This window comes from Pygoscelis adeliae, unplaced genomic scaffold, assembly GCF_000699105.1.
Source record: "Pygoscelis adeliae isolate BGI_AS28 unplaced genomic scaffold, ASM69910v1 Scaffold13, whole genome shotgun sequence".
In the NCBI taxonomy this organism is placed as follows: Eukaryota; Metazoa; Chordata; class Aves; order Sphenisciformes; family Spheniscidae; genus Pygoscelis; species Pygoscelis adeliae.
Window position 1 is genome coordinate 1761940 of NW_008824499.1, and position 27958 is coordinate 1789897.

The window sequence follows — 27958 nt, forward strand, 5'->3', positions numbered from 1 at the left end:
CCAAAGCTGGTGTAAGTCTGCATTGTCCCCTGATCTCCCTGGAGCAGCAGAACGGATTTGCTCCAGCTGAGGATCTGGCCCAGCACACGCAGAATATTCTGCATCGTCTCTCTCATGCTTTTTATATGCTGGGGTTTGGTGAAAATACAAACCTTTCCCTAACAGGAGGAGCAAAAAGCAGTTTTCTTTCACCAAGGATTTTTCGCCTGTATATTTTCTTATAAAGCAAACCAATGGCAGGTCTATAGTGAATGCTTTCTTGGGCTATAAAATTTCCTATTATCCACTTATGTTTTCTTTGCAGTGGGATTTAAGAATGCCTCTTCCTTGAGATGAGTAGTATGTCATCATTTTGTTGAACTAACAGGCCTGACAGTCTTGTCTCTCCGAGTTAGAGACACCAGTGCTCTGTGCTCGTGTTGCTGGTAAAATGAAGGTGAAAAATCTGGGAGAATAAAAAGAAAGGGGAAAATCTAACTATAACTAAATTCTTTACTAATTCATTCCCATTATTTATCATGCTGCAAAAATAAACTCTTTATATTAAAAAAAACCACCCTGAAATTAAGGTCTCCCTTACTTTCACTACATTTTGAAATAACTTGTTTGAATCCTTGGATTATATATCTTAACAAATATCATCTTCTGTATTCATCATTTCTCCTGTCTTTTTGATCTTTTTTTCTACTTATCATGTTCTTTATTTGAAACAGATTTTTAACAGATAATCTTGATCGTTATAACAATATCTTGCTTGCATTTTATTCAAATAATTCTTAAAAACAGCTTAAAAAGCCGTTTGGAATAACATCAAGCTCTCCATCAATCAAATGAAAAAATTCCGCTGGCGGTTGTATAAACATCAGATCAACTCTGATGTCTTCAAGGATTTCAGAGTGAACCATAAAAAACTCCATTAACTTCTGACAAAGAATGCAAATTAATCACAACATGGGGTGAAATGAAATTAAAGGCTCTTTTCTAATCAATGACAAGGCAGGATGAAATATTTGTTACTCTCCGCGTTCAGGCTGCCGGGATGCTCGCGCTTTCCCCGCACATCCCAAATGCAAGGTGTGAGCACAGATTCACCCAGGGTAGCTGTTTAGCCCTCCCCATCCCTACAGCTATCTGCTTACAAGTCGCCCAGATTCACAAAACACACTAATCATCTGAATCTCAGGTGCATCCAATTTGTTATTCACACTCTCCCGGTGCCAGTGAAAAGCCTGGCGTAGACAGATGCACCAGGAACCTTAAATGACAGTTTTGGCCTCCGGAAGTGCGATCGCTACAGCAAAATCTAGTACAGCCTCCAGGTGAAATGTCTGGAGCTCCATATGGAGCAGGGAAAATTAACAACAAGATGAAAATCGCTGTAGCAGCGGGGAGCCTGAATTTAAAAAAAAAAAAAAAAGGAAAGAAAAAAAATTTAAAGATGAGGAAAGAGAAGTAATAAATTAATGGGGTGTGAAAACATTCAAAGCTTTACAATACCAGGGGCAGTGTTTGCTCAGATTTGGTGGGGGGAGCAGTGGGGCGGGAGGGTGCGGAATGGGGGACAGGATTTTTTGGTGGATTTTTTTTTTTTTTTTTAAACTTCAGGTCATTTTCATGTAATTTATTAAGCAAGGCTTGGAATTGTAGCCAAAGGAAGGAAAACATGTCTCTCAATGCAAAAGTATCTTAAATACAGTCGTCGTAATCCGCACTTTCCTATAGCTGATTAAATCCTCGGCAGCTGAGTACTATTTCTTTGGAATATTTCCCTAATGGATGCGGCGTCCTTTTAACATCCTGCTTTGTATAAAGTTTGACTACAAGCCGAGAATATTTAGTGGGCAATTCTTTTCATTTCTCCTAAATTGCATTATCATTAAGCAAGTCATTGCCCCCATCGTGGTTTTATACAATATACTGAATTTGAATCTACGTGATTAACTGTGTCTCGCAGTTTGTTCAGCCACTGCACATCTTTGGGGTTCCAACTTAAAATTTAATTAAATATACTGTGAGGTGCCACAGCCTTTTGGGGTTTTTTTTACAGTTCATTCTGCACAGACACGTAAAATCAAAATCATATAAATTAAGGTTAAACTTTTAAAAGAAATTTGAAACTTATTTTCCCTACGTGCCTTCTTCAGATACCTAAAAAGCTGGACAGACTATTGGCTAGCAACTAGGTTTGGTGAAAGGCGTTTCCTTTCTTTTTTAAATGTTTACGTAGGAAAGAACTTTATTCAAAAGAATATTTTTTGTGTGTGTGTGTGAGCGCATGCACCATTCCTATTAGTTTTAATAGAGTTATGCAAACACATCAGGGGAAGAATATACCCTTAAGTGCTTACGTTTGTATCTACAGAAAATCCTATGAGTGTCATACCCTGCGACTTCCAAAAGGAGTTTTACATTACAGCGAGCAAGCAATAGCACATTGCAATACCATGCCAGGAAAACAAACAACAAAACAATGAAAACCATAACAGTTTTAGAAATTTATTACATTTTAAGGATTAGAGTTCCCTGTGCAAAGTTTTTATAGTGGAAAAGTCTGTTCTTTACTATTTGTTATTTCCTTGTTCAGATCACTACCTTTGGCAGTTAGCTACAGATTATGACGTTAGCTGCATATCAAGACAAAAAAATTTACAGTAACTCTAAACACACCCATAAGCAACTTTACTTACATGAGTAGTTGCTTGCACGCTTAAGCGCTTTCAAGGTAAGACTTTGTTGTGAACATAAGATTAAATAATGATAGTGTGACAAGTAAGTGTTAGCAAAATAAATACTTATAAAACATGAAAAATGAGAAGTGGTAAGTTCTATCATTAAAATATTCTACTAAAGGCCCGAAAAAAACCCCTCATCCTTTAGTCTTACTGGCATATTGCAGGAGTCCTGAATTTCCACACTGCAGTGATTTCCTCTATAAATCTTATTCATTTAAACTGAATTTACACACACCATTTGTCTGTGTCTTAAAAATAGAGAAAAAGGAAAAAACATTTTTTTTCCCCAGCTACAGCTGGAGACAAACATTCATTTGCAGAAAATTTCAGGTGTTCTCAAACATGTATTCATACTTTCCATTTTCAGAGAGAAGTAACTTCAAGTTATTCAGGGACAAATTCTGCAAACACTCATACAGTTAGCTTCAATCATTTGAATAGCCCACTGAAGTGAGGAGGATTTACTCAAGTGAGTGACTGCAGAATCAGGCCCTTACCTAGGGAGATAAATAGGTATTTAGACATTTAAAAAAAAACCTACTAATTATCCCCCTAATCAGAGTGGGTTTCTAAGGCTTCTTGTGACCAGTTATGTAAGTACATGTCTAAAATACATGTTCTTCACATAAAAATCCTTATGAAAAGCAGTTGCTTGAAAAGCTTAAGAGCTACATTTTAAAGTTTCACCTCCTCAACTGTTTTACATTAAAAATATATACAATTTCATGGACTACTGACTCGCCAAATATTCTTTTACAAACCCGATCTGTTTTTTAATTAGAATAGCAAAAAGGATCTTAAACTAGCAATCATGTTTTGCTCCCAATTCAGAAAACAAATTTTTGTCTAGAATCATACATAATGTATGCGCTCTAACTTCCTTCTCCAAGCTCCAACACTTCTGTGAACAGAGTTATCTTAAATTGTATCCCACGTCACTTTGATTTAGTGTTATAATACACCATCTACAATAAACATCAAGACACCCAATGAGCACAAGTGAGTATGCCAATGTATGGAGGACACTTCAACACAAGAGCTTCTTTTTCAATCCTCTCTTCAAAGGAGAGGGTACATTTTAAAATATGGATAAAATATGCAAAGTATGTTCTGCTAACCAGCTACAGCTCTCTCAGTCTGTAAACATTTTGATAGGAGATAAGAAAGTGAAAAATCAGTATATTTCTACATATGCAAAACCTTTGCAAGTCCATAAAAGTGTCAGGAGAATTTGCTTAAAACAGCTTATAAAAATGGGAGAGAGAATGAGTCCCAGCCTATTATTCAATAACCATGTTTGTGAGGCATCTGCATAATCTAACCATGCATAAATTAGTATGTGTATTACAACAGTTATTTGCATAATAATAGCAAGTTAATAGATGCTTAAAGAGCACAGACCAACACCACCTTTAAATCAGACATGCCTCCAGGCACTCTGATCTGTATAGACCAAGATGCAGAAAACAGTGTTCATAAAACATATGAAAACATAAAAACCACATTCAAATAATTCATTTTAGTCCCTGGACACTTCACTTTTTCCCCTCTCCCAGGAAAGAATAATTTGAGGAATTACAGAATAGTTTGTTACTATGAATTCTAACATCCATCTTGCAATAAGAATTTAAAGTAATCATCAACCCTATTTCTGGATTGGTTGTTTTGTTCAGAGCTTCATGTTTTTTCAAGCATACAAAGTAAAGTATTACGTGGTAATGCAGGGCTCAGCATTGGCCTAACCATTGCCACTGAAGATGGAAATAGTTTTACCACCAACTTCAATGAAACTGAGTTTCCACTGAAGTCAGTGGAAAGTTAGAAAATGCCAGTATCTAAATAAAATACTAAAATTAGGTCCTCTTAAAAGGGAGAATCCAGAGCTCTCTTAAGGATTCCATTCACATTATATTTGTGATTTGAGAAGATTTTAGACCATTGTACCATTATTCAAAATTGGAATTAAAAATTAAAATGTAAGAAAGGAGTCGATACACCTTCCTGCTTCAAAAGCACTGTTGTACATACTGGATTATTTTTGAATCTCACAACAAAACAATCATTAACGTCATCATAATTTTTGTTGTCTCCAGGGAAAGAAAATCTGGAGTTTGGAAAAGAGAAAAAGAGAAAAAAAATCAATAGAGACTTCTAAATGACTCCTTCAAGATACCACTTTTCAATTTAACAGGACAGATTTATTTGTATGTGGCTCAAATGTTCACAATTGCTCTCTGCACCTTCATACATAGGAATGAATGTCACAGTGGCAAACAGCAGTAATGAACAATCTTACCTGAGGATATGGAAACCTCCCAAGAGCAAGCTGGGAAAGGAAATAATATTTGTCTAGTTATATAGATTTGCATGGAGGGCACATTTTCTTAAAGAGAGAAAAGTACTCAACTCTTACTATTGTATAAATTGGAAAATGTCAGCAAAAGTAATTCTGAAAACACACAAAGAGCTGTATTTAGAATGGAGTCATTCACAACAATTACTCCTTGTTCTATGTTTCTGAATAGTTCTGTATTTCTCAAGCTCTTTTGTCTGTACCACTCAGTAACACTGTTTGATGCCCAAGTTCCTGAGGACTCTCTAAATTAAACAGCTCAGCCTCAATAGTGAGGCCAATGACACTGACCTTTACTGATAATTATCTGCAATGAACAGGTATTGTAGAGCATGCACTGAACTCCCAAAGTCCTTCCTTAACTGGCTCAGAGTAAAATCTGGGTTACATAGCTGAGGTTTGCTTCCTTATCGGTGTCAAACCCAGCTAGGAACCCGTGGGTGGGATCTGGAGAGAGATCATGGCACCCACAAAAAGACACTTCGTCTTTTCTTCAGATCCACTTTCAATGGCACATGGTATCAACTGGATTTGTTGCCCACACTGTTTTATAAGCCAATTGATGCATTACTAGAGTATCTGCTAGTATCAGTATTAGACCCAACAACAATACTACTGTTGCCATAATGCCACAGCTAATAAATATTCCATGATAAATTCTTCATATAAGACTTCAGGTTTTCCCATTTGGTATCTGAACCTTGGAAATAATTTCAGCAAAATACAGCTAGTTTAAGTTATTTTGCCTACTATTCAGTGAAGTACAAGGGTTTTCAGAGCTGATACAGGCTCCTCCAAAAGGGCATTCAGAGCAGCTCTGTTCTGACCTGCTTTCTGGAGAAGCCCACCTCTCTCCAAGGTTTACGGAGAAGCCATAGTCAGACGAGCTTCTCTACACTCCAGTTAACCTTCGTGAATGCTCCCCTTACCAAGCTTCACAAGGAGGTCTGCCAAAAAGGTTATGGATGCACTGTTATCATTGCTTTGTCGGCATGATAAACTAGGTATATTCATGTCAGACTGAGCAAAAGCATCAATGCTGAAGGTCTAAGCCATCATGCCATGTACTGCAAAGGCTAAACCACACATCAATGCTGGGCGAAAGCCGTTTCACAGCACCTGTATTGCCACCGATATTTGAGCTCCTCAGTGCCGTGGTTACTTGACCTAGCCAGATTGCAGCTGAGGCAGCTGTGCTAACCTATGATGAAATTTCAGCCTGGCTGGCAGCACAAAACTATCCTAAGTATGAACAATAAGGCATAGACAGAGCTGTAGCAAGGTGGGGGAATGATGGGGCAAAGACGAGTAGACATACTCAAGCCTCACCAGCTCACGAAAAAGGTCATGAGAAGGTAGTAAGAAGAAGCTGACAGCGTGAGTGGAAGCAACCAGAAAACGGCAGAGATGGTGCCCTTTCTGCAATTCCAGCTGCTGTCCAAACCTAGTATCGTACTAGCCATTTGGCTGTGAGCCCTAGCAAATACAGTAAACTTCTTCCAGATCCTCAGAGGAAAGACATTACAGAAGCAGAGTAGGTCTTGAAGTATTTATGTAAGAGAGGCATGCAAGAGAAACCCAAAGAGATGAAACATTTTTTTTGGTGACTACTCTTAAAAGAAGCTTCCACAATATTGAGACAGTATTTGCCCTGAAAATCTACAGACATATCAAGTGGGTTCTAGAGGGGCTACTTGGTTTGTACAATATCTCTGAACGCTTACTTACTGCACAGACACATCACAGTTATAGGAACTGCATATCTAAATTTCCATACATCACTGAAAAATCACCCCAATCTTTCATAAATATCTCATCAGTGGGAGTTTGCATAATGACTGAGGAGGAGCCATTATGTCTGCTATATCAGCATGGTGTTGACCAAGGATCCCTACTAGCAATAACATATGCAGTTTTTCTGAGATGTTTCTATTGTGCCACTCATCTCTCTGAAAGTTGTGATCTGCTTGTAGACTTCCATTTGGGGATCGCTGTGTTTGCTTGGTTTGTAAGACCAACAACTACAGAATGTAGAAGAAATCAGGCTTACAGGAGACACTGGAATAGGGAACAACATTAAGGTGACAAGACAAGTAAGATCTCTTCAGGTTCTCCGAAGTGATACGATTTAAGCTAGCTTCCTCCTCTGGGTTTTTTCTGTGCTTTGTCTTCCAGGTTTGCCTTTAAGACTCAACTCTTTGGGGTGAATTCTGCCTTTCAGTTTTGTTTTTGGTGTAGTGCTGAGCGCAGTGCTTCTCTGCAGCAAATTCATCCTTGTAACAAAACAACCTGAGCTAAGCAGGCTTGATCGCCATCCTTTCTATCACTTGTGTCTGGTTCACAGCTTCTCCCAGTTCAGAATGTCACTCCAGTCTCTCTCTGACAGCAGGCTTTGAAATACACTGCTAAATAGTTAAGCAAAGACCCTGCGTTTTCTGTTACACTCAGTCTTAAGGAGCTACCTCAGCTACCAGGAGCTACTAAAACATACCCTTTTTCATCTTCTCTTCTTTTGGGAGGACCATCCTTAACTTCCAAGAAGCTGCTCGAGATCCTAAGCAGCACTGCTGCTGTGACAGCCTATAAATGCCTAGAAATAGACCTATAAATGCCAAACACTTTTCCATGACCAGAAGCAGAAGAAATCCTGATTTTTCCAATGACTACTGACTTAAGAGTAGTCATTACAATAGCTACAGACTTGTAGGAATGTAATAGTTATCCCACTGTAGAACAAGAAGATAATTATGGCTATATGCACAGGGCATCATTCTGCAGGTCTTATTTAAGCAGAAAAATGACCACTGCCTCGATGATGAATTCAAACTAAGCATTGCCATTGTCATTGACGATTCCTCTCCCTGACCACCACATGCCTCAGCAGGGGTCCAAAGGCAGCAGAATAATTGGGGAAAGAGCAGTTTTCTGCCAGACGTTAAGTATGGGGTGTATAAATGAGCTTCGAAGAATCTGAAATGCATCAGGAACAAGTTCTTTGGGGTTTGTTAGAAAAGAAACACGTTTCTCAGTGAAGCTGCTCCTTGACTGAGAACTGCAAAGCAATACAGCCACAGACCTATGGTGTGCCAGTTCTGCATCCCCCTGAACCATCACTCGATTCATCTAGTCAGAGTTGTTTCCTCCCTGCAAGATTGTCAAGGTATTATAAATTAAGAAACTTACCAAAGAGTATGTAATCTTCCCTGAAATAGCCTGCAGATATGTCACTGTACTAAATGTGTTTCAGATTTAATGAAGCTTTAATGTCCTTTTTAATTTTGCCTGTTTCTATATCACCAGGGGTCGAGCAAGGCAATCAGCACTCAAGAGGGTGGTTTGGTTTAAAACTAGGAAAAACTCATTTGCTTATGAGTTGCACTGTATTTTCTTAATTAAATTTACTAAGTAAAATGGTTTAAGTTCAGCCAACCAATGACCTCTGTATGTACATTTAGATTTATAAATAGCGTCACAGTTAAAGTAAAGGGAAAAAAACACCAAAAAACAAACAGATTAGAGCTTCACTAAAGGGATTTTCATACTCCCTGTCATCTGTCTCAAGGAAGACATATAAACATATGCAGCACAAGCCCAATGCAGGATACAAAAAAATGTAAACTACCAAACTAACACACTATCAAAACCTTACCTCCTCTGCATCTCCGCGATGAAACTCAGGAACTTGCAATTTTGTTTTTAAGGCGTTATAACAAAAGTACAGTATTTCCATTCACACTAGTTAGGTTCGGGAACTGATCGGTATTTTATGTAGCTCTGGATATTAAAGAGGGGAGAAGGGAATGCTTAAACTTCAAGGAGCTGATTCTCATTTCTCTATGGATACCTTCCCACTACACAAGAACTGTAAAAACCATCATTTTAAAAAGGTCCAGTGAATTGCAATGCCAGCATGGTTGGAAATATAAATGAGAATCAGACCACATCAGCAAGAAATATGTCAGAATAACACTTTCCTACATCATTTCACTTTAGAGCAACTACATGTCTGTGGAGGGGTTTTTTTGGCGGTGGTGGTGGTGGTGTTGGTGTGTGTGTTTAATAGTTTTCCATTTCAGAGCCAGGCTCTGCAGACGCCGAGCAAGAATGTTGGGAGAGTTAGGTGGCTAGGCAAGCTCCGAGCCCCAGTGTTTGTGGGGCTGAGGACGGGCTGCCAAGGGAAGGCGAGGGCCAGCTTTCAGTCCTGGCACCTTTCGTGTGGGAGTTTTTAAACTATTACTTTCTTAAACATAGAGGCAGCCCATCAGAGCACTTAAAACGCTCATCTTATGGTGTGCAGTGAGGTTATGACCTGAAAAACGATGTGCACTTCCAAGTGCCAGTACCTGATAGGAGCCTTCCCCCAGACTTGGACAGAGGTGCAGATAGATGTATGGGGTGCACCACCAGATTTTAAACCAGTACTTGATAAACTGAGAAATAATCCCAGATTATTAAATAACAGGCAGAGAGGTACAGTGTGCATGTATGCTGATTTTTATCAAACTGTATCTAAAAACACATAAGGGAAAGCAAAAAGAACATGAGGCAGCCAGTTTCAGTAAAGGCAGGTGCCTAAACCCTCTGTACTGAGCAGCGACAAGAAGGGCTGGAAAGCAACTCTAACCTGTTCTCAGATACATCCATTTAACAGGCAGATAAGTGAACACAAAACTCAAATGATTTGTTGAAATAATGTAATTAACAATTTTGGAACCGAAAACAGAAATCCAGAAATCCTCACTAACAAACCGCTTTCTCTACATTGCTCTTTACTTGCCTGCTTGTATATTGTTAATAAGAATTACAATAGTAACTTGGTCTGTATCCTGCTCAGAAAGTGACTGAGGGAAGGAAGTTCAAACATATTTTTAGGACACCCAGGCAATAAAGTCTCCCACTTAGATTATTGTCTATGTTGTGCAAGTTGTTTTTTTAATTTACAGTTATACTGAAAAGCATGGGATGTTTTTATTCTTAATTTAGACACATTCCATGTTTCTCAGCATAACTGCAAATTGAAAATAAGCACTTACAATATCGCTAGTGATCTAGCTGAAGGAGGACTTTATAGTCTGAAATGTTCTAAAATTTGTTCTTAATTACCTTGTGCACATTTTACACAATTAAATTTCCATCCAAGGATTTTGCATTTAGATTGTGCTCTGCAGTTAAACCCTCATTTTATGGAAAAGCAGCCGCCACTTCGGAACATTCAGACACAGGAAACTTTCAAAATCAGACTTAACTACTGGATAACGTAAAATTCCCTAGGTGAAATTTCATTCCAAGACCAATTTATACACTCCTAGATAGATGGCTTAAAATCACCTGAAACTCTGCAGGGTATGGACCTTAATAAATATTAAATACCTCAAAAACTACTCTAAGATTTTTCTTCCCTTCTAATATCAATTTCACTGCCCTCTTATTGCACAGTTAAAAAAAAAAAAAAAGAATCCAAAAGGATATAACAGCAATTTACCAGCGTTAAAGTGCTTCTGAGGTTAAACTGACAACAAAGAAGAACAGAAACACAAAGCATCTTGAAGTAGGGTTTCAATTAAATGTGCAGGATTTAGTAATGCAGGACGAAAAAAGAGTTACAAATTAATTTAATCTTCTGCCTATAGTTTGCAGCTGCACTCCAAAGTGTCTGGGGCTTAAGAACAAAGCCTTGAAAGGCCTCAGAGTGAAGAAAGCTTCAATTTTTAATGTATAACGCCATTAGCTGATAACTTGTGGAATCTGCGACCCCTGCGGAGGGGCATAAGAGCGGGTAACAGAGACTGATGAAGTGACATATTTGTTCATGTCTAGGACTATGAGGAAGAAGGTTATTACTAATACCGTCAGGCCCAACAGAAATATGCCCTAATAACCTTTGGGACATTCCTTGGCTTGAGCAGATGAGTTCGAGATCTCTCTACATAAAATATATTAAAAATCAAAGCCTAATTCACCTTAATTAAAGATAATTAGTTTCACTTTGACTTCTTTTAAATACGAACTATAGTAAATGCACTGCAAACTAAAGACTGCAGACAATCATGATTAAATTGCACATTCCTTCCTTGCCACAAATCCCTTATATTACTAGGCTTTTACCGCTACATCTTCAAAGGTGTTGCTCAGAATAGCAGTGCCTTTTCTAACTGGAAAAAGGTGGGACACAGGCCTTTCAGGGCCAATCTATGGAAATTGTCAGGTGCAAAATTCACACAAATGGTCCATAAAGATTAATAAGACTACTTGTTTGAGTAGAGAAGCTTCCCGCTTATTTGTTTGCTGGATTTAGAGTCAATACCTAAAGGAAAAAGATGTTAAATTCGGTTGCTCTGGTGGAAAAGCAGCTCAACTTCAGCGAAGCAGCAGCACCGCTGTTCTCCATCTCCACTGGCACGAGAGAGTTCATCTGCCATTACAAACCAATTAAATAACAGGGAAAGGCAGAGTCAACTGACAAACATTTCTAAATTTTTTACTTTTTAAAAGTAGAAACAGCTATTCTACGCAGTATAAGAATAGGGAACATTAATCTATATTACATAATCCTATTTATTATGAATCACCGCAGCTGATGTTATTCCTTAATTGTCCACTCACCTATCTACTCAGGTAGAGAACTGTATTATTTATTTCGCTGCCGCACAGACTGCCCGCAGTGGCCTAAGAGCAATTGCTGAGAAACATGATACATTGAGGTCTCAACCCGCGCAAACTGTACCTAAACTTACACTTTATTGCAGCTTAGTTCACAATCTTCACCTAATATAGGGTTACATCCCAGTGCAGCAAGCGGATAAATCATCCTGGAATATTACTCTGGCTAAGTTTAGCTGAGAGTGGAGCATATGTGCTTCCGAGTCACTGAAGCAAAGGCCCATAAAATACACTAATTACTGGAAGTTATGGTCACTGAGTGATTGATAGTGCTCTGCGAGGCAACTTCTCTGTTTTCAGCTATTCTGACGGGCCTCCCCCACCACACAGCAATTATTAATTCATGACCCAACCCTCAGGCACTGGTACCTTTACTTCTAATTCCGCTACCACAAAGATCGTGATGTAGCTGGACATTGTCTGTCTTCATCCTGCTGGCCGCTGAAGATGGCAGATGAGGAAACGGAGCTAACGGCCACTGCTTGGAGAAATTGCTTGAAATAGCTCAAGGGGAAAAAAAAAAAAGGCCAGATTTTCCCTAAGAACAAGTTTCTGAAACACATCATTCCGTACAGAATGACTAAAACTACATAAATACTCTATGATAAGAACAATTCAAGTTACTGAGCAAAATTCTTTGTGTTACAGCCACTCTCAATGGCTGAGTGAAGCATGCAAGGATTTGTCCATACAAGTCACAAACATCACACTACTACAGTCCTTAAAAATACAGAGTAACAGGGTGAGGCTCGTTGCAAAAAAAGCACTTTTTATTTTCTTCCTTTCCTTAATCCTAAATGAAAGATGTCTGTTACTAAATAGTCACACCCACACAATTATCAGTGGTCCAAGCTGCAAGGCCCAAGGGCTCAAGGCATGAGTCTGCTCTCAGCCATACTTATGAAACCAGGAAAAGGCCAGAAATGAAACATTTTCTCCATAAAGTTGGCTCCTTTTCAGGAAGGGTCTGGCCAAGGGCTGGGGCCACAGAAACCAGCGCTGCCCAAGGCCCTGCTGTTGGCAGACAGAAGATGTCAGCCCACAGAGATGGTAATCCAGCATTTTCAGAAACACTTCGTTTAAGTTTTCTCTAATATTAATATTATTTAGAGTGATTTGCAGCAACAAAGTAAACACCCATCACATCCCAGCATCGCTGGTTATTAGATGGCTGGGCACAGAAGTGAGGCTTGGGTTTTTTTATTAGTTTAGAGAAGGTTGGAATTCAGTAAGGGAAAAAAAAAGCGGGGGGGAGGAAGAACAAAAAAAAAAAGGCAATTTCAGACACATCATACGGTATCTACTGAAATGTGCCCAGATCCATCTAATGCATTAATGTAAGAACTTCTTGAATTCACAGTGCAGGAATGGGGAAATCATGCTTTCCACATGTTTGCTTAACGATGACCTCATGCCTTCTGCTACGAGCCATTCTCAGTGGCTCTACCAGCACCAGCAGCATCACCATGGCAAGGCCTTTCCCAGTCTCTCTGGTTTAAACACGTAGAATAAAATTCTGCTCATTCCAAGCACACAAAAAGCAAGGACAAGTCCGGTAAGAACTGCCACTTGATCGGAGACACCTCACTTCAGCCAAGTATTTTGTTACAATATCAAGACTTCTGCTCTGCATGGAGATTAAATGCAAATTCTCATTTCCCATTTAAGCTTGACCCTTGCCATCTTCTAGTGGGCTATTTTAATTAATATTCCTCCTGCCTCTATTCAGTGTAGCTTTTGACACTGTAGGTGACTGCATGGTCCGTGTCTGCTTCCAGCAGTCACACAGACATTCACAGTTGCCCTGTCATGATTGTACCCCTTTCTACCAAACCTTCGCCAAGTTTCCAGTGCCACTATAGAAAGCTATGCTGTATCACCAAGCTCCAGGTCTCAGATTTCTCCCCACATCTGTCTACCTGCTATTGTTTAGGTAAGGGCATAAAATTGATGAAAGACCAACCATTATGTCCACACATAAGTGAAATCCTGCAGAAGACCAAATCGTGGTCTGCAGGAGTTCCTGCAGATCAGCTCACAATCTTGATCTTGAACCTCAAAGCTGATGATACGTGACTGACCACATATTTTAGACTCCTTAGAAAGAATTATTCTGAAACCTCCTCTCCTTGACCAGATTACATATACATAAGTCTTTACATCAGTTTTATGCAGTGAAACACCTTAAAGATTGAAGTGCTTTAAGAGAATCATCTTAAAGCAGAGCTGCTTCTTCTGTAGCACCCTCTTCAAACATGTTCCTCCTCTTTGCTTTCATGGTCTGAGTGAGCTCTTCCTACTCCTCCGTCTGTGCTCCCAGCCCAAGTGCGCTGAAGACTCTAAGACTCCGTAATGCTGACATTGCATGCATTCAGTGTTAACCCCACTCAGAAGATATGTATGTGTGCCTGAAATACGTGATGTAAGGCATGTTTGTTGGACATATATTGGTGTTCCTATATGTGGGAATGCACACAACTGCTGAAAATCTGTCATTATGACTGCTTGGAATATTGCTTAGAACAGCATCTCAACACAAATGTCAAACAACTAGCAACCCTTGAAAGCTCTTGCAAATATACAGATAACAGTGAACTTTGGTGACCGAAGACTTAAAATTCTCATTTTGGGAGTTTTAAGAACTTGTTTCTAACATTAAAACTGATATACAAACTCCTTTTCCCTGAAGGAGAGAACACTGATAATCTTTGCAAGAAAAGTTAATTTTAAAAGGAGGCCTGAAACACAGGAAAGTAGCTGTTTTTCTCAGCAGAGGACAGTGGAAAGTAGAGACTAGGATGTGATACAAAAGGAAGTGCAAAAAGTTACCATTAGCCAAGCACACGAGCTCATATTCTACTTCTAAAACTTACTTGGTTTGTGGCATAAGCAAATCACCTTCATTTCCTGCATGTCAATATAATATAATACAATACCAATTCCACCCGCAGATAAAATGAGCCCTGGATCTTCTGGCAAAGATCTGCAAGCCTATACTTTGCCTCAACGAACAACTCTGATCCACTGCCTTCCCAAAACTCCCTTCTCCTCACCTACCATCTCTCCTCATGACATGTAGGAGACTCTGGTCCTCAGTGTTGTCTCGAGAGCATGCCAGCGCTCCTCAGCAGGCAGCTTTGAGATGGTAAAATCCAGGAGAAAACCAAGAAGCGACCCACTGTGGAAGCAGGAGGACCCGAGAACACACCAGCCCTACAGGGCCCCATCACAGCTCTTCTCACCCAGCTTCTTGTCTCTTACAGCAGCCTCTATCCCAGAAGAAGCGGCTCCGCTGAAGGTGACAGTAGTATACTACTCCTCAAACACCTCCACAAAAAGGCATCACTGGACAAGAATGCTGCCTTATCAAAAACCAACAAGATGTCTTTTATCCCATTTTGGATGCTTTGAAGTTCACTTTCGGATAGCAGCCACGCAAGGTAGAATTAGAGTCATATTGGAGAGTAACAAGAAATATTAGGCAATCTAATTTATCCTCCTGTGCACGGCGTGGTTCTGGGAGGGAGACTGAATTGGTTACAGAATGCAAAGAGCACTCAAACTCAGCCCAGTCACCCTGGAATGTATTTTACGACTGAGTTATAAACCCCTGATAAACAGCTTTTATAATGAAAATGCTGACACAGTCTTCAATGTAGTGACAGCAATGTCATTGGTTTAAATTGAACTTGCTTTGTCAACCCAAGAGCACTTAAATAAAACATCTAAAAACCTCATGAAAACACACAAACTATTTGTGATGAAACACTTTTAAATAGTTTTACAGATTATGTATTAAATTTAATTCACTTCAAAAAATCCTGAAGAAAGAAATGCGAACTCAAAAAAATGAAAGAATAATAATAATAAAAAAGCTAGCAGCATTTCTTTTCTTTTTTTTTTTTTTTTTTTTTTTTTTGGCCAAGGGTGCCTGAGGAAGTGTGGTAGGAGAGTCGAATTCCTACCTGATGTCTTCTCCCCTTCCTCCTTAACCAAAAAACAAGAACACACCATCTCTCAAAACTTAGGTGGTACCCACATCTAATACTTTCCACACTCTGCTACCAAGTTTTTTGGGGCAGTTTTCTTAACCTTCAAAAGTAACAGTTCAGTTTCTCATTACACATAGCTTTGCAGCAAAGAAATTAAAGACATTTTAAAGGCTTAGAAGAATATTAAAGAAAATGAGAAGATTTACTTAGCTGCTATTTTATATTATCATACGTCAGAGCAGCCCTTGCTAACTTGGTCCCAACATGCCATTTCTTTTAAATTAACATGCTATAACTGTGCTAGCTTGAAGTTGTAAGGATTGGAGTATTACACTGCTAAGTGGAGATGATTTTACAATCCTGCAGCAAATGCTAACTTCCCTTTTTAACAGTTCCATCAACAAGAGCCTAGGTGTCTCCACTACCAATCCCCATGTCAATACAGTGTTACTTTAATGACAGTGACCTTGTGTGGCTCTTTGAGCATCTTCTTCACCTTTTTTGAGACATTTTTCTAAGCCACTGTCCTTGCTTTCATCATTTAACACATCACTCAAACCACTTCAATAAAACAGCGATCATGCTGAAGAGAGGTCTCGGAGGACCAGATGACATACCAATTAACAAAGCACACAGAACCAAATTGTTTTTTGTACATCTGGTTCAGAAGACATTTGTGGAAAGTGAGAGAGAAAAAAAAAGTTGAGAAGGTTTAAAAGAGGAGAGCAAATGCAAATTAAAGGAGTTTCCCTAATGTCGGCTAATATAATGCGAAATTCATCCTTCAAATCAAATTCACGACCAGCCAAGTTACCTACTAGTAATCCTAAACTAAATTCCAAATATCTTGGTCTATGTGGTAAATCATCATATTGCTGCTGCACATTGAAATACATCTTTTAGTCAGCAAAGGAACCAGTAAATGCTTGATCTATAGGACTTCTGCATTTATATCATTTTATTCCACCGTGAATCAGGACCACCATAGTCAAGTCTTAATGTAACACAATCTCATTTTCGCCCTTTGTTGGCTAGATTCATTTACAGACTGCAAGAGTACGTTCTGTATCTCTCCCAAAATTGTGAGGGCTCTCCAGCATCACAAACCATTAAAATTTGCAGTAAAACAGATTAAGAGAACTGCATCCCCTGTGACATGTTAAAGTATGTCATTATTGTAATTCAGAGTTAGCTTCCATCAGACTCTGGAAAAGATTTGCAAGATCTGAATGCAATGATTCAGCATTAGGTATTTTCATTTTGGTTAAAACTGATTTGGCAAGGAATTTATTGTCTGAAAACATAACAATAGCCTCACTTCCAACCCAAACTATTCTATGATTCTATGAAAATATGAAATTTGCCTAGACGCAGAGGGCCAGTACCAAGACCACTTAACTTCTACCTAATCTTCTGCTAAAAACATCAGTTACATGTCACCAAAAGGTATATTCAGCTTCACCATAACGATACTATATTGTGCCAGAAGAGAAGGGAAGGGCACCTATATTTTTCAGTGAATCATATCACGCCTTTGTCAGGCTGTGCAAGAAAGATGATGCAAGTCATTGATGGTTTGAATGAACTGTTCTTATAGGAAGAACCAACTGCTCCAAGCAGGGGGAAGTTCTTTCATGGGACTGTCCTTGAGTTGAAAAACTCTCCTGAGAGCTTATTGCTTGAGCCGGCAAGGCTACAGGGCTTTCCAACTGTAGCTGGCTTGTTTGTGGCCAGGCCAGGCCAACGTGAAAAAGGCTATGTGAACATACCCTTCTGTCACCACCAGACCAGAGCTACCTGTCCCTTCTCCCGGACCAGACCAAGTCAGATCTGATTTTACTGGTCAATACGCAATCATAACACAGGCATTTCCACTCAACTTACACACTCCAGGTTATCTTTCCTATAAACAATCATCTGTTTTTATAAAGTCAATGAAATTCATGTTTCTTAAAACATCTGATGGACCCTAAGCTGAAACAAACAACCTTTTTTCCTGAATCAAAACTGACCTTGTTGTGACTAAACCTGCAGAAAGCGTGGTTTCTCCTGAATGACTGCATTTATGACCACGTTCTCTTTGAACTGCTTCATTTTGGAAGGACTTTTTCCTGCTTGAAACTATGTTTGTGAGAAATCTTTCTAAAAGCCCTTGTGAACACTTAAATTAACTTTAATCACACAGGGAGAGACTCATACCATCGTGCAAATATTTCTGTGAAGATTTTGCAAGGCCATTAACCAGCTCAAACCTTGAATCTGCATAACGCTATTTTAACCCTAATAATAGCCCACTCTGCGAAGATGCAATACAGAAACACCATCATCTTCAATCCCAGAGGTGTTGAGGCACTCATGTACCAGGCCCTACTTCTTACTCTCATATGGAGTTTTCTTAGAGGGCTTAAGATGGTTTATACAGAGGCTTTTTGTATCTAACCAAATTGAACGCAGTAAGAACAAACCCATTCTAAATACAGCCAAGAAATTTAGCAATAGTTAAAACATGCACATATAAAAGAGTATACAAAGACTACATTAAAATATTTTGATGTTAGACTTCATTTGATTCTTCCAATGTGCACATGAAAATGATAGATATTTGCATACCTCCATGAAGGAAATCCCTAGACTCCAAACGTCCGAATGAATTCCATACTGTTCTCCTGAAATCCGCTCAGGCTGCAAAGGGACGGAAAGAAACATCTTTTTGAGCCTAGCAAACAGACATACGTACTTATTCCACAAATAATTCCACAAGCCCAGGGTAAACAAATCAACCGAGAAAATGCAAAGAAGCTTAAAGCTCACCAGCTAACCTGGCAGAGAGCAAATCCACTCTTCAAACATGACTTATTTATTTATTTTTGCCTCTTCTGCAAGAGCAAAGGACTTGGTTATGCTCAGACTCGTGGCCATGCATTGCTGTGCACCTTGTAAAGTTGGCCTTGGCATTTGTGTTTGGGCTTTTTTATCCAACAAAAAAGCCAATGGCTTGCACATGTGCAGCAAAGCGCAAGGTCAAGCTGTGGGAGTCCAACGATACATACATCTACTGCTAAGCCCAGGCACGGCATCAAGGTACGCTTGGAAAACAGACTCCTAATGTTGAGTCAAGGGGTTGGGGAGTAACTACAGTTTAAAAAGCAAAGTTATTGAAGCCAAAAGAATCAATGAAGTCACATGCCAGCAATTTTATTTTATATACTTTTTAATTTCATTTTTGACCTATAGAAAAAAAGACTTCACTCAAAACTATTAATAGCAAGTTTAATGCCTCATGAAAATAGAATGCTGTAAAATATAACTGCTAGTTTTTACTTGAAAGCTACAATTTAAGCATTTCCAAGGTCAAGTACAGCATGAAATGTAACAATAAAAGGCTCCATGAGACTTCTCTCCCCACTGTGCTGTTAATGCACCTGTCTAGCCCAACCACCTACGAAGCACTGGCTGTATTTTTAGTCTTTAATAATCCAGAGACCTTTTTTAGAAAACAAACTCCCAAATTAGTGCCAGTCCAATGTGTTTTCGGATGTTTACTCTGCACTGCTAATCCCAGGTCAAGAGCTTTTATCGCAGCATGAATGTTAAGTAAAAAACACAGTGCAGCCCATATTATCTTTAAAGATAGCCTTCCACAACTGCCATAACCTAAAAAAACACCCCAGAATGTAACTGGAACAAAATCTTTTTGACTGAGCCTCATTTATTTTGAGCTGAACAGTGACCCAAAAATCTTATTTATTTTTTTTTAAAGTTCATTAAGGCAAGCCTTCATTAAGTATAGTTAGCCTAGGTCAGCATATCTGAGAAATGTTTGCAATAGCATCATAAATGGATATGATTTTTAAGCATCCTTTTATACTGACAAAGATCCTCATACTTGCAGATCTTTTTAGTGCAGATGAGACCCTGGCCTTTCCTGAGCCGCCAAATCAGATGCATAATTCACACTGAGCAATATTAAATTGTTTATTCTTCTGTTACAACAGTTTTAAACAGCAATTTATATTTAGAAATTATGTATTCACAGAAGAAAGTGGCAAGTAAATAATTTGCAGATTTAAACAAAAAGTCTAGTCATGTGAATTTAAGAGTATGGAGAAGAAGATGAAAGTAAGAGTAACACATGCATAAAGTAAAGTGTGCAACACAGAGCTGGTTACTTTTTTCATCCAAAATTTTTTTCTGTATAAAGTGGTGATAAAATGATTTTACAGAATTTTTTTTTTATTTTAATTTCTCAATCAAAAAGCTTTTTTTCTTGTTTATTTTAAACAGAGACCTCAATTTTTTTAATGGTTTCAAATTCACTCACAGTAGGCAGACAAACCAAAGCTTATGACCTTCATTATTTTTTGATGACTAGACTATAAATTTGATGACGACAAATGACTCATTCAGCAAGCAAAACAATTTTAACACAAGAAATCAGATCAAGTACGTTTCGGCTTAAGCTTCTCTTTTTCAATTAACAGACAAATGCATCACATTCACCCATAAACAATAAGAAAAAAAGTAATTTATTTAATGTACACCTGGGAAAGAGAACAGTAATCTTGATTTGTACACTAAAAGCATAATACAATTTAATTCTCAGACCTGCTTAAGACCACTCTAAGAGTAACAGCTGAGTTGGAAAAGTTGATTAATTTGAAGCTGTTTATTTGTCTGAATCGTTATATTCCAGTTCTTTTAGAAAACAGAGGCATAGAAATCAGCAGGCTTACTAGCAAAAGTGGTAATATAGAAGACTGGATTTTTTAATCTCTTTTTTTAAAACATTTTTCTGCACATAATATTCTGATAACACAGGATAGCCCATGTCTTTCTGGGATGGTGACATGAGTGTTTCAGAAGCTATATAATAAGTACACCTTGACTAGAAAAGCACTTAGCAAATAAATGGACACCCTGGCCTGCTTTCTTCTTACAAGAAAGTAAGAAAAAATACCTGAAAGTGATTAAAGGTCATGGATTTCTCTCTACTCTTTTCTGAGGTTTGAAAAGTACAAGTATCAACCACTCGTATTGTCTGCATTTTTTTTTTTTTAACAAGCTGAACACCGATTTTTTCCTCATTAACATTACTACACCCGTAGTTTGCGAAAAGAATTTTAATGGCCAAAAATAAAAGACAACAGTTAATACACTGCTTTAAACTGAAGCATTTAAGTTTTCACATCTGTTAAATAGAGAACTAAAATTAATCAAATTGATCTAATGGAATATACACGCTAACTTTTGTCGTTTACTTTCAGACTGGCTCTCGTCACCGTATTGATCTCAAAGACATGAACACCACATGCCAGTTGTCAGGTCAGCTAGAACTGCTAAACCCAAACCTCACATCCTAGCTAACAGCAGCAGCGTTCCTCCAAATGATACATCTTCAGCAATGTTTTACTTTGATCTAAAAGTGATGGGAATTTATGTTTTAACGTACAGAAAAAGGACAAAAGTAGTCTCATCATAACAAGCATTCTAACCAAATTTATACAGAAAAGTGAAACATATCGATGACTTGGTATGTACGGTATGAAGATTACACAAGATGCCATTTAATGGCCTAAAATTCTTAGTCCAAATATCTTAGCTTCAAATTTACACGGCAACTTCACATGGGAAACACCCACACAAGTGCTCAGGCATCAAGAAGTCCACGGGACTCCTGCACGCATCTAAATGCTTTGCTGAACTGCAGGCTCAGAGCAGTGGTTCCCAAACCGTGGACAGCATTGGACCGTCAGCAGTCTGCAAGGAGCTGCAGGCTGTCAGTGGAAAGCTGCTTTTTTATGTTGAACTGGCTCTCTTCTTTGTTCCCAGCTGTTACAGTGCATTAAAGACAAGTAAAAACACATGAAAGGAACACTTTTCCAATATTACTCTTCCATATCAGCAAGAAGTGCAGTTGTCACAGAGCTGGTAGGTGAGCACAGATAGGAAGGGAGTGGGTCTGTGAGACAGTAAAAGGGAGTTGTTTCGTGGCACACACAATTAAGACACAGCTTATGCTGGGGAGAGATGAAGTTTGAGAATTGATTTAGAGTATATCCCGCATTACACAGAACAAGACTGTGAACAAATACTTCTATTTAAATGTTATTCCTGCATAAATCCACTTACCGCCATATAAGCATTTGTTCCAACATACGTCTTGGCTATAGAATTCACCAGCTATCAGACAAAACAGTCTGTTAGAACAATATAAAGATAATGTGGAAATAAAATGGGCAATTATTCCTCATTTAACCTACAATCATCATTCCTATAAATCAACTAAAAATTATGTAAAAGGGAACAAATTTATCTGCAAAGGCATTAAAAATGATTAAATCTCTCTTTTGTTCGGAATGAGAGTTCCAATTTAAACAAGCACTGCATTACAGTTTATGGCAGATAACCTTAAACAATTCTGTTAAACAGGATGCTTATCGCTTTAGTACCCCAAACTAGTCTGATATAAAAAGTCAATTTGAAGTAGGATTGAACGCACTCATTTTTCAGTCAGCTGGCTCAAGATGTGAATAAAGCCACATTCATCACTTGAATGCAACGAGCACTAAATACGCTGGAGGGACAACAGACTCTGACAACTTATAATACAAGGCTGACCTTCTCTTTGGTCCTGATGTTTGGCTGAGAGTAAAGGTGCTGAAATTCAAATCAACATCACAGCAAGCTCATGGGTCACTATCAGAGAAGTTCTCCAGGGAGGCCCAAAATGGAAATTAATTAAAATTTGTGCTGCACATTGTAAAAGCCCACCACTATTGTTACTCCCAATATTAATTTTTATTGTGGGCCAGTTGGGCTCCCCAGACACATCTCTCGTTCTGCCCTCCCTTTTGTCTGGCCAAAACGCTTTCATATCAAAGCTGCATATCAATGAAGTTTGCTATTCGTAAGTAGTAATTACAATATCAGCAGTTTTTACTGTCATTAAACAATGAACAATCATATTCAGATGAAGAAAAGTCGCCCAGAGATTAAAAATGAATAGGGCTGTCCCAGCAGAGGGGAGCTTGCTGTGGGGCTGTCTGTCTGGCAGCCAGGTGACTTTGACATTAGAAAGAGAGCGGGCAGATATCTAAAGGGGGAATTACCTGAGTGCTAACCCCAAAGTCACACAGCTTCACCTGGCCTCGCGTGTTCACCAACATATTAGATGGCTTCACATCTGTTGAGGGAACAAAACTGTATTTAATCTATATTAGCCTAGATACGCATCGTATATACAGAGGTCATTACAACACTGGCATGATGGATTTTAATAGGAAATATTTCAAAGATACATTTCAAATGCAACCTCTGGTTTGTAACAGTCAGTAGCACAGACAACATTATAACTGTACCTCTCAAATACTGATAATCCATGTTATTAAATCATAGAATAATTTAGGCTGGAGAAGACCCTTAAGGTCATCGAGTCCAAATCTGCAGGTGACACCAATCTGGGAGGGACAGCAAGTGCACTGAAGGATGGGACCTGGAATTCAAAGCGATCTTGACAGATTGGAAAATCAGACTGAAAAAATAAGATTAAATTCGATAGGGAGAAGTGGAAGCACTACGTTTAGACAGGGATTAATCAACTGCATATAGGATTAAGCAACTGCCTGGAGTGTAGGCTGGAGAAGGTCTGCAAAAAAGGATCTGCAGATTACAGCATGAAGTGGAAATGACAGAGAGGGAATAAACTCAGTCACTGGACAATTTAGGAACAAGCCGAAAGCAACGGTGCAAATGGTGAAGGCTGTTTTAGTATCAAGGGATAGCTGGGCTGACCTTTTAAGGTTCATCCCAGCCCTGCGACTTTGTATTCTAACACTGCAATTAACCCTGCCTTCCTCTTCTCTAACAGCGCTCACTTAATTCCATGTAGTGACAAGAGCAGAATTTAACATTCTATAAAAATTACGAATACAAAGTATCCCATACAAACACCTGCATATAGGAACACAGGGAAAAAACAAACATAGAAGCACATTTGAGCCTCCTTCTGCCCCAGGAACATATACAGTGCAGCTTTGCTTCTGTGCACACCATTATTCAAAGCTACTGGCTTCCACCTCCATGGCTTCTACTGCATAAAATGGCTCCGATCTCACGGTTTCAGAGCTTTTACAGAGGTTAACTGCCAGCAATGCCTTAAAATTATTACTAATTCTGCTCCGGCAAATAAAACATCAATGTACATCGTAAAGCCAGATTGTCAGTGTAAAGATCTTAATGCTGACCCCCTCTGATGCCAAAAGAAGTTGGTACACTTCTGTTGCATGCTGTAAAATTGACGTGTGAATAAACTGCTGAACATCCAGCCTGACTGCAGTGCAGGAAACATTGAGCATCTTTCTGTTCTGGGGATGCCAGAAAGCATCCCCAGTCGGAAAGCATAATGTGCGCGTTATGGCCTGGCTTAAACTTGGGAAGATTAGAGCACAGTGGCTTTGCCTAATCACTGCTTTCTTCTGTCAAAATGGATTAAAAGCAATAGCTTGTATCTTTGCCTTCTTTAAAAGTGAACACTAGTTGGGTGCAGATGGATGAAACCCAACTAGAAAAGAACCTAATTTTGTTTATCATTAAGTTTGCCTTTGTTTAGCAGATGTTTTCTGGTACCACAGTAGCTTGCTTAATTTGTCTCTGTAATGTAGAAATGTATAACCTCAATTAACAAGCTGATTAAATGCTTCCCTATATTTGAGCTAAAAATCCGGTTTAAAGAAGGGGAGCATTCAATAGTACGTTATATAGCTTAAGCGGATCTGTATGTTTTAAGTTAAGTATTAATACTGCTAGTACCTTTTGCAATTTCTCCCCAAAGGGAAAAGAAAAATCAGTCACAAGTGTCTTCATCATGTTACAGCACTGACAGACTCAGTTTGTGTATCCTGATCTCCATTTCACCTTTAGGAATTCAATCCGTGTGCTGCATTCTTGATGGATTTTTACCTATTCCCCCGCCTCAGGTGATGAGACAAAACACTGCTACAGAGCAATCCACGCAGTCACAAAACCTCCCATACGCTTCCTAACAACATTTTAGGAATATGTTTTCTAACTAAAATTTCAGGGAGACTGAAATATTTGCTTGTGGCAACCTGCTAAGCAGCACACTCCTCTCCAGTGTCGAGTGACTTTGCTAAATCTAACAAGACATGCCAAGTACATCGGCAGGCTCTATCCTGAATCCCGAGAAGAACAGTAAGTTACACGGTAATCCTGTTTAACCTTCTTTCTAAAAATATGGCAGCCAGTAGAGCTACCTCGTTACTAGGCTTGCGCTGAATTGTAATGAACAGCAGATGCAATTACACATACAGAAAATACTGACATACTGCACCACGAATCCAGCTCTTCACAGTACTAACACTTTTAAAAGAAAACTGCAGTATAACAAGAGGCCCTTGCTTTTAATTGTAAAGGATGTAATAAAAATAATTAATAACCAAATGGCCAAGAGAAACATTTTGGTGCAGTACAGACGGAAATATGTTTGTGGGACCAAGACCGGATCAACTGCCTTATTTTCTAACAATGCCAAAATCCTTTCACTCTGAGTAGAGTGAAGGGTCTGGGAAGGCAGAAGGAAGCTCTAAGCGTGAAACACGACGACCTCACAGAAAGTGACGATGAGGCAACATGCACGTAGCCAAATTTTCTTGCTATAAGACTCAACCACGTCATGAGTTCAGAGGAAGAGGCAGGATGTTGTCCAAACGCAGCCCACGAGTCCTTGTTCCCTTAACACGACCCACCAGAGGAAACCACCGCGCCACATTCATCCCGCCCCACCAGGCCTGCCCAGCTCCCACCAAGGAAGAGCCGAGGCTCTATCCAGCCATCACCTTGTGTCACTGGGGATCTGCAGACCCCATCTCCCCTTCCCTGCTACCGTGTGGGATGTGACAGTGAGTCGATCTAATTAAAAAAACATCTGTCATTCATTAAGCATTGCTTGATCCTGAAATCCTTCCACAAACAGAACTAAGAAAAAAAAAAAAACCCAAGAAAAAATCAAAAAAGAAAAAAAGCAATCGGCGATCAGCCCATTAAGGAAGGGAAGCCTATGCAGGTTGGGGACTCTACTGAGCAAGCTGCAGCCAAACAGGCACTGCTAAGAACAAATACTATCTGTCCTTGCACAGCAGAATTTAAATAGCACTACAAATGGGGGATTTAAGCAAATATTTGCTATGAATTCCAACGGTTGAGTTGATTTCCTCAAGAAAAAAGGAAGTGACAATCCTAGACAAAAATGTCACTTCACAAAACATCTCATATTGAAAGTGGGGAGAAAAATCACCCAATTAGTAAATTATCCTTTTTGTTTCATAAACTGCTTCACTTAATGGGTTAAACATTTTTTGTTTTTGGAAAACAAATGTGCATAAATAACGTTCTGCACCATCTGCTTGTGATTAATATTACTGTTTAGAAGTGAAAGAATTTAAACAAGAGCCAAAAGGGGTCATTATGCTCCCATTACCAGTGCTTGCTTAATACAAATGATTTCTATGAAGCATCATTATAGAGGATGAACAAGTCCTCTTTATGATATATCTGCCTAAGTCATTTCACCTCTCTGCAAATAAATGGGACCTCCAAGCTCTTACTTACCAGTAAACAGAACTGTCAGAGGTTCAGCTTTTTGAACACCAAACATTTCAGACATCTTGTTTTATTGAAAAGCAAACAGATGAATGGTTGTGGGGAAAAAAACTCCAGATTTTTAAAAGCTGTCTTTTAGAAATATAAAACTGCAATATACCAGGTTCAAGGGAGACAACAGATACAAAAGCACAATTTTAGCTGCAGACAGCTCACAGAACATTATTGTTAATAAAGTGAAGCTGCTGGAAGAATGAAAATATTTTCTTGCCATAACGACCTCACCAGCATGCTTTTTGCAGAGGCCAGGATTATTTAAGTAAGCCTAAGTGGTCCATGAGTGTGCATGTATGTGTTTAGCTATACATATATAAACACAGGTATGTATGTATATGTATACACACACGCGCGCCCTAGTATTTTTGTTTGTGCTTCATTATACGTGGCACTAATGCCGATTAATTCTCACAAAGCTAAAAAAGCAGGGGGAAAAAGTCAAATACACTGCTCTGGTCATCTTTGGTGAAACCCTCAGCAAACTACGGCTCCTGCTGAGAAGACGGGAACACTCATCGTCCACATTGCACAAACGCCTGTCCCTACCAACCAGCACTCCTCTGCTCCAGTTAGCTCAACCTCACACGTCACAAACCAGAAAATACTTCCAAAAACTCCGACACAAATTCAAAACCTAGTCAGAAACCAAGGTCCCCAAACCGTGCAATACATACTGGCCCCCAGTACAGAGTCATGCATACAAATACAGATCAGTACAATTAAACACAAGCAGGTAACATTTATTTCATACATTTCTTTTAATACGGAGGTGTGAACAGAGAAAAACATACCAGATAAAATGCATACGGTCTATACTTATTCTTGAACTTAACAGATTTTGGTTTGTCTTTATACAAACTTTGACTTTGTACATGATTAGACTTGTTTAATTGCTAATTCTGTTTTAAATCTAAGTTAATTTCTCATTACCCTTCCATTTCTACTTCTTATCCTCTGGGGAAAAGAGCACACTTATCATTGGGACATTCTCACATCTTCCAAAGAAGTGGTGTAGGTGTTAATCTTATGTTTATGTTTGATGTGGGTGTGATGACTATGACTACAGCTTTGGGTTTATTAATATGCACGGCTATCACCTCATTAGTTGCAAGGTTTGTTTTGAAGTTAAGCTGTAATATTTGCTGAAGTGTCTGATCTGGAATAAAAGACTTCCTCATTGTTTGTTTCCTTTGCTTTAATCCATGCTCTAGTCACAAACCATCGTTTGCTGCACTGCCTTACACAGCTTCTTCACGATGATTGCTTCTCCACCTTTGTTATCACCAGGGTGGAAATTCTTGACTACTTCGCCTATGCGAGCTTCCTGCATGGTCTGCTTTACATGTGACAGCAAGGAAGTCAGGGTTAAATTTTCTTTCGTTTACCTCTGATGCATTAAAACCAGTAGACAGCTGAAGGAGATTACTTTGAGAAATAGGCATCCTCCTTGCATTGTATTACTCTGAGTCCATTTTTAAGATAGAGAAGTACACACAGGTTCGGTGTCTTAAAAATGGGTATAGAGTAATACTGAAAACCAATCCCTT

The 27958-nt window shown here is 38.9% G+C and overlaps 1 protein-coding gene across 1 annotated transcript in view; it reads right to left on the reverse strand.

The window, feature by feature from the left end:
* The window catches only part of MAP2K5 (mitogen-activated protein kinase kinase 5), a 133675-nt gene that overhangs the window by 47881 nt on the left and 57836 nt on the right, over nucleotides 1–27958 (reverse strand). Inside the window, exons 13-16 of the mRNA XM_009321445.1 lie at nucleotides 22847–22920; nucleotides 21867–21917; nucleotides 18348–18419; nucleotides 5029–5058 (exon numbers count right to left, since the gene is read on the reverse strand). Coding sequence (XP_009319720.1) covers nucleotides 5029–5058; nucleotides 18348–18419; nucleotides 21867–21917; nucleotides 22847–22920 — 227 coding nt within the window. The remainder of the gene's footprint in view (nucleotides 1–5028; nucleotides 5059–18347; nucleotides 18420–21866; nucleotides 21918–22846; nucleotides 22921–27958) is intronic.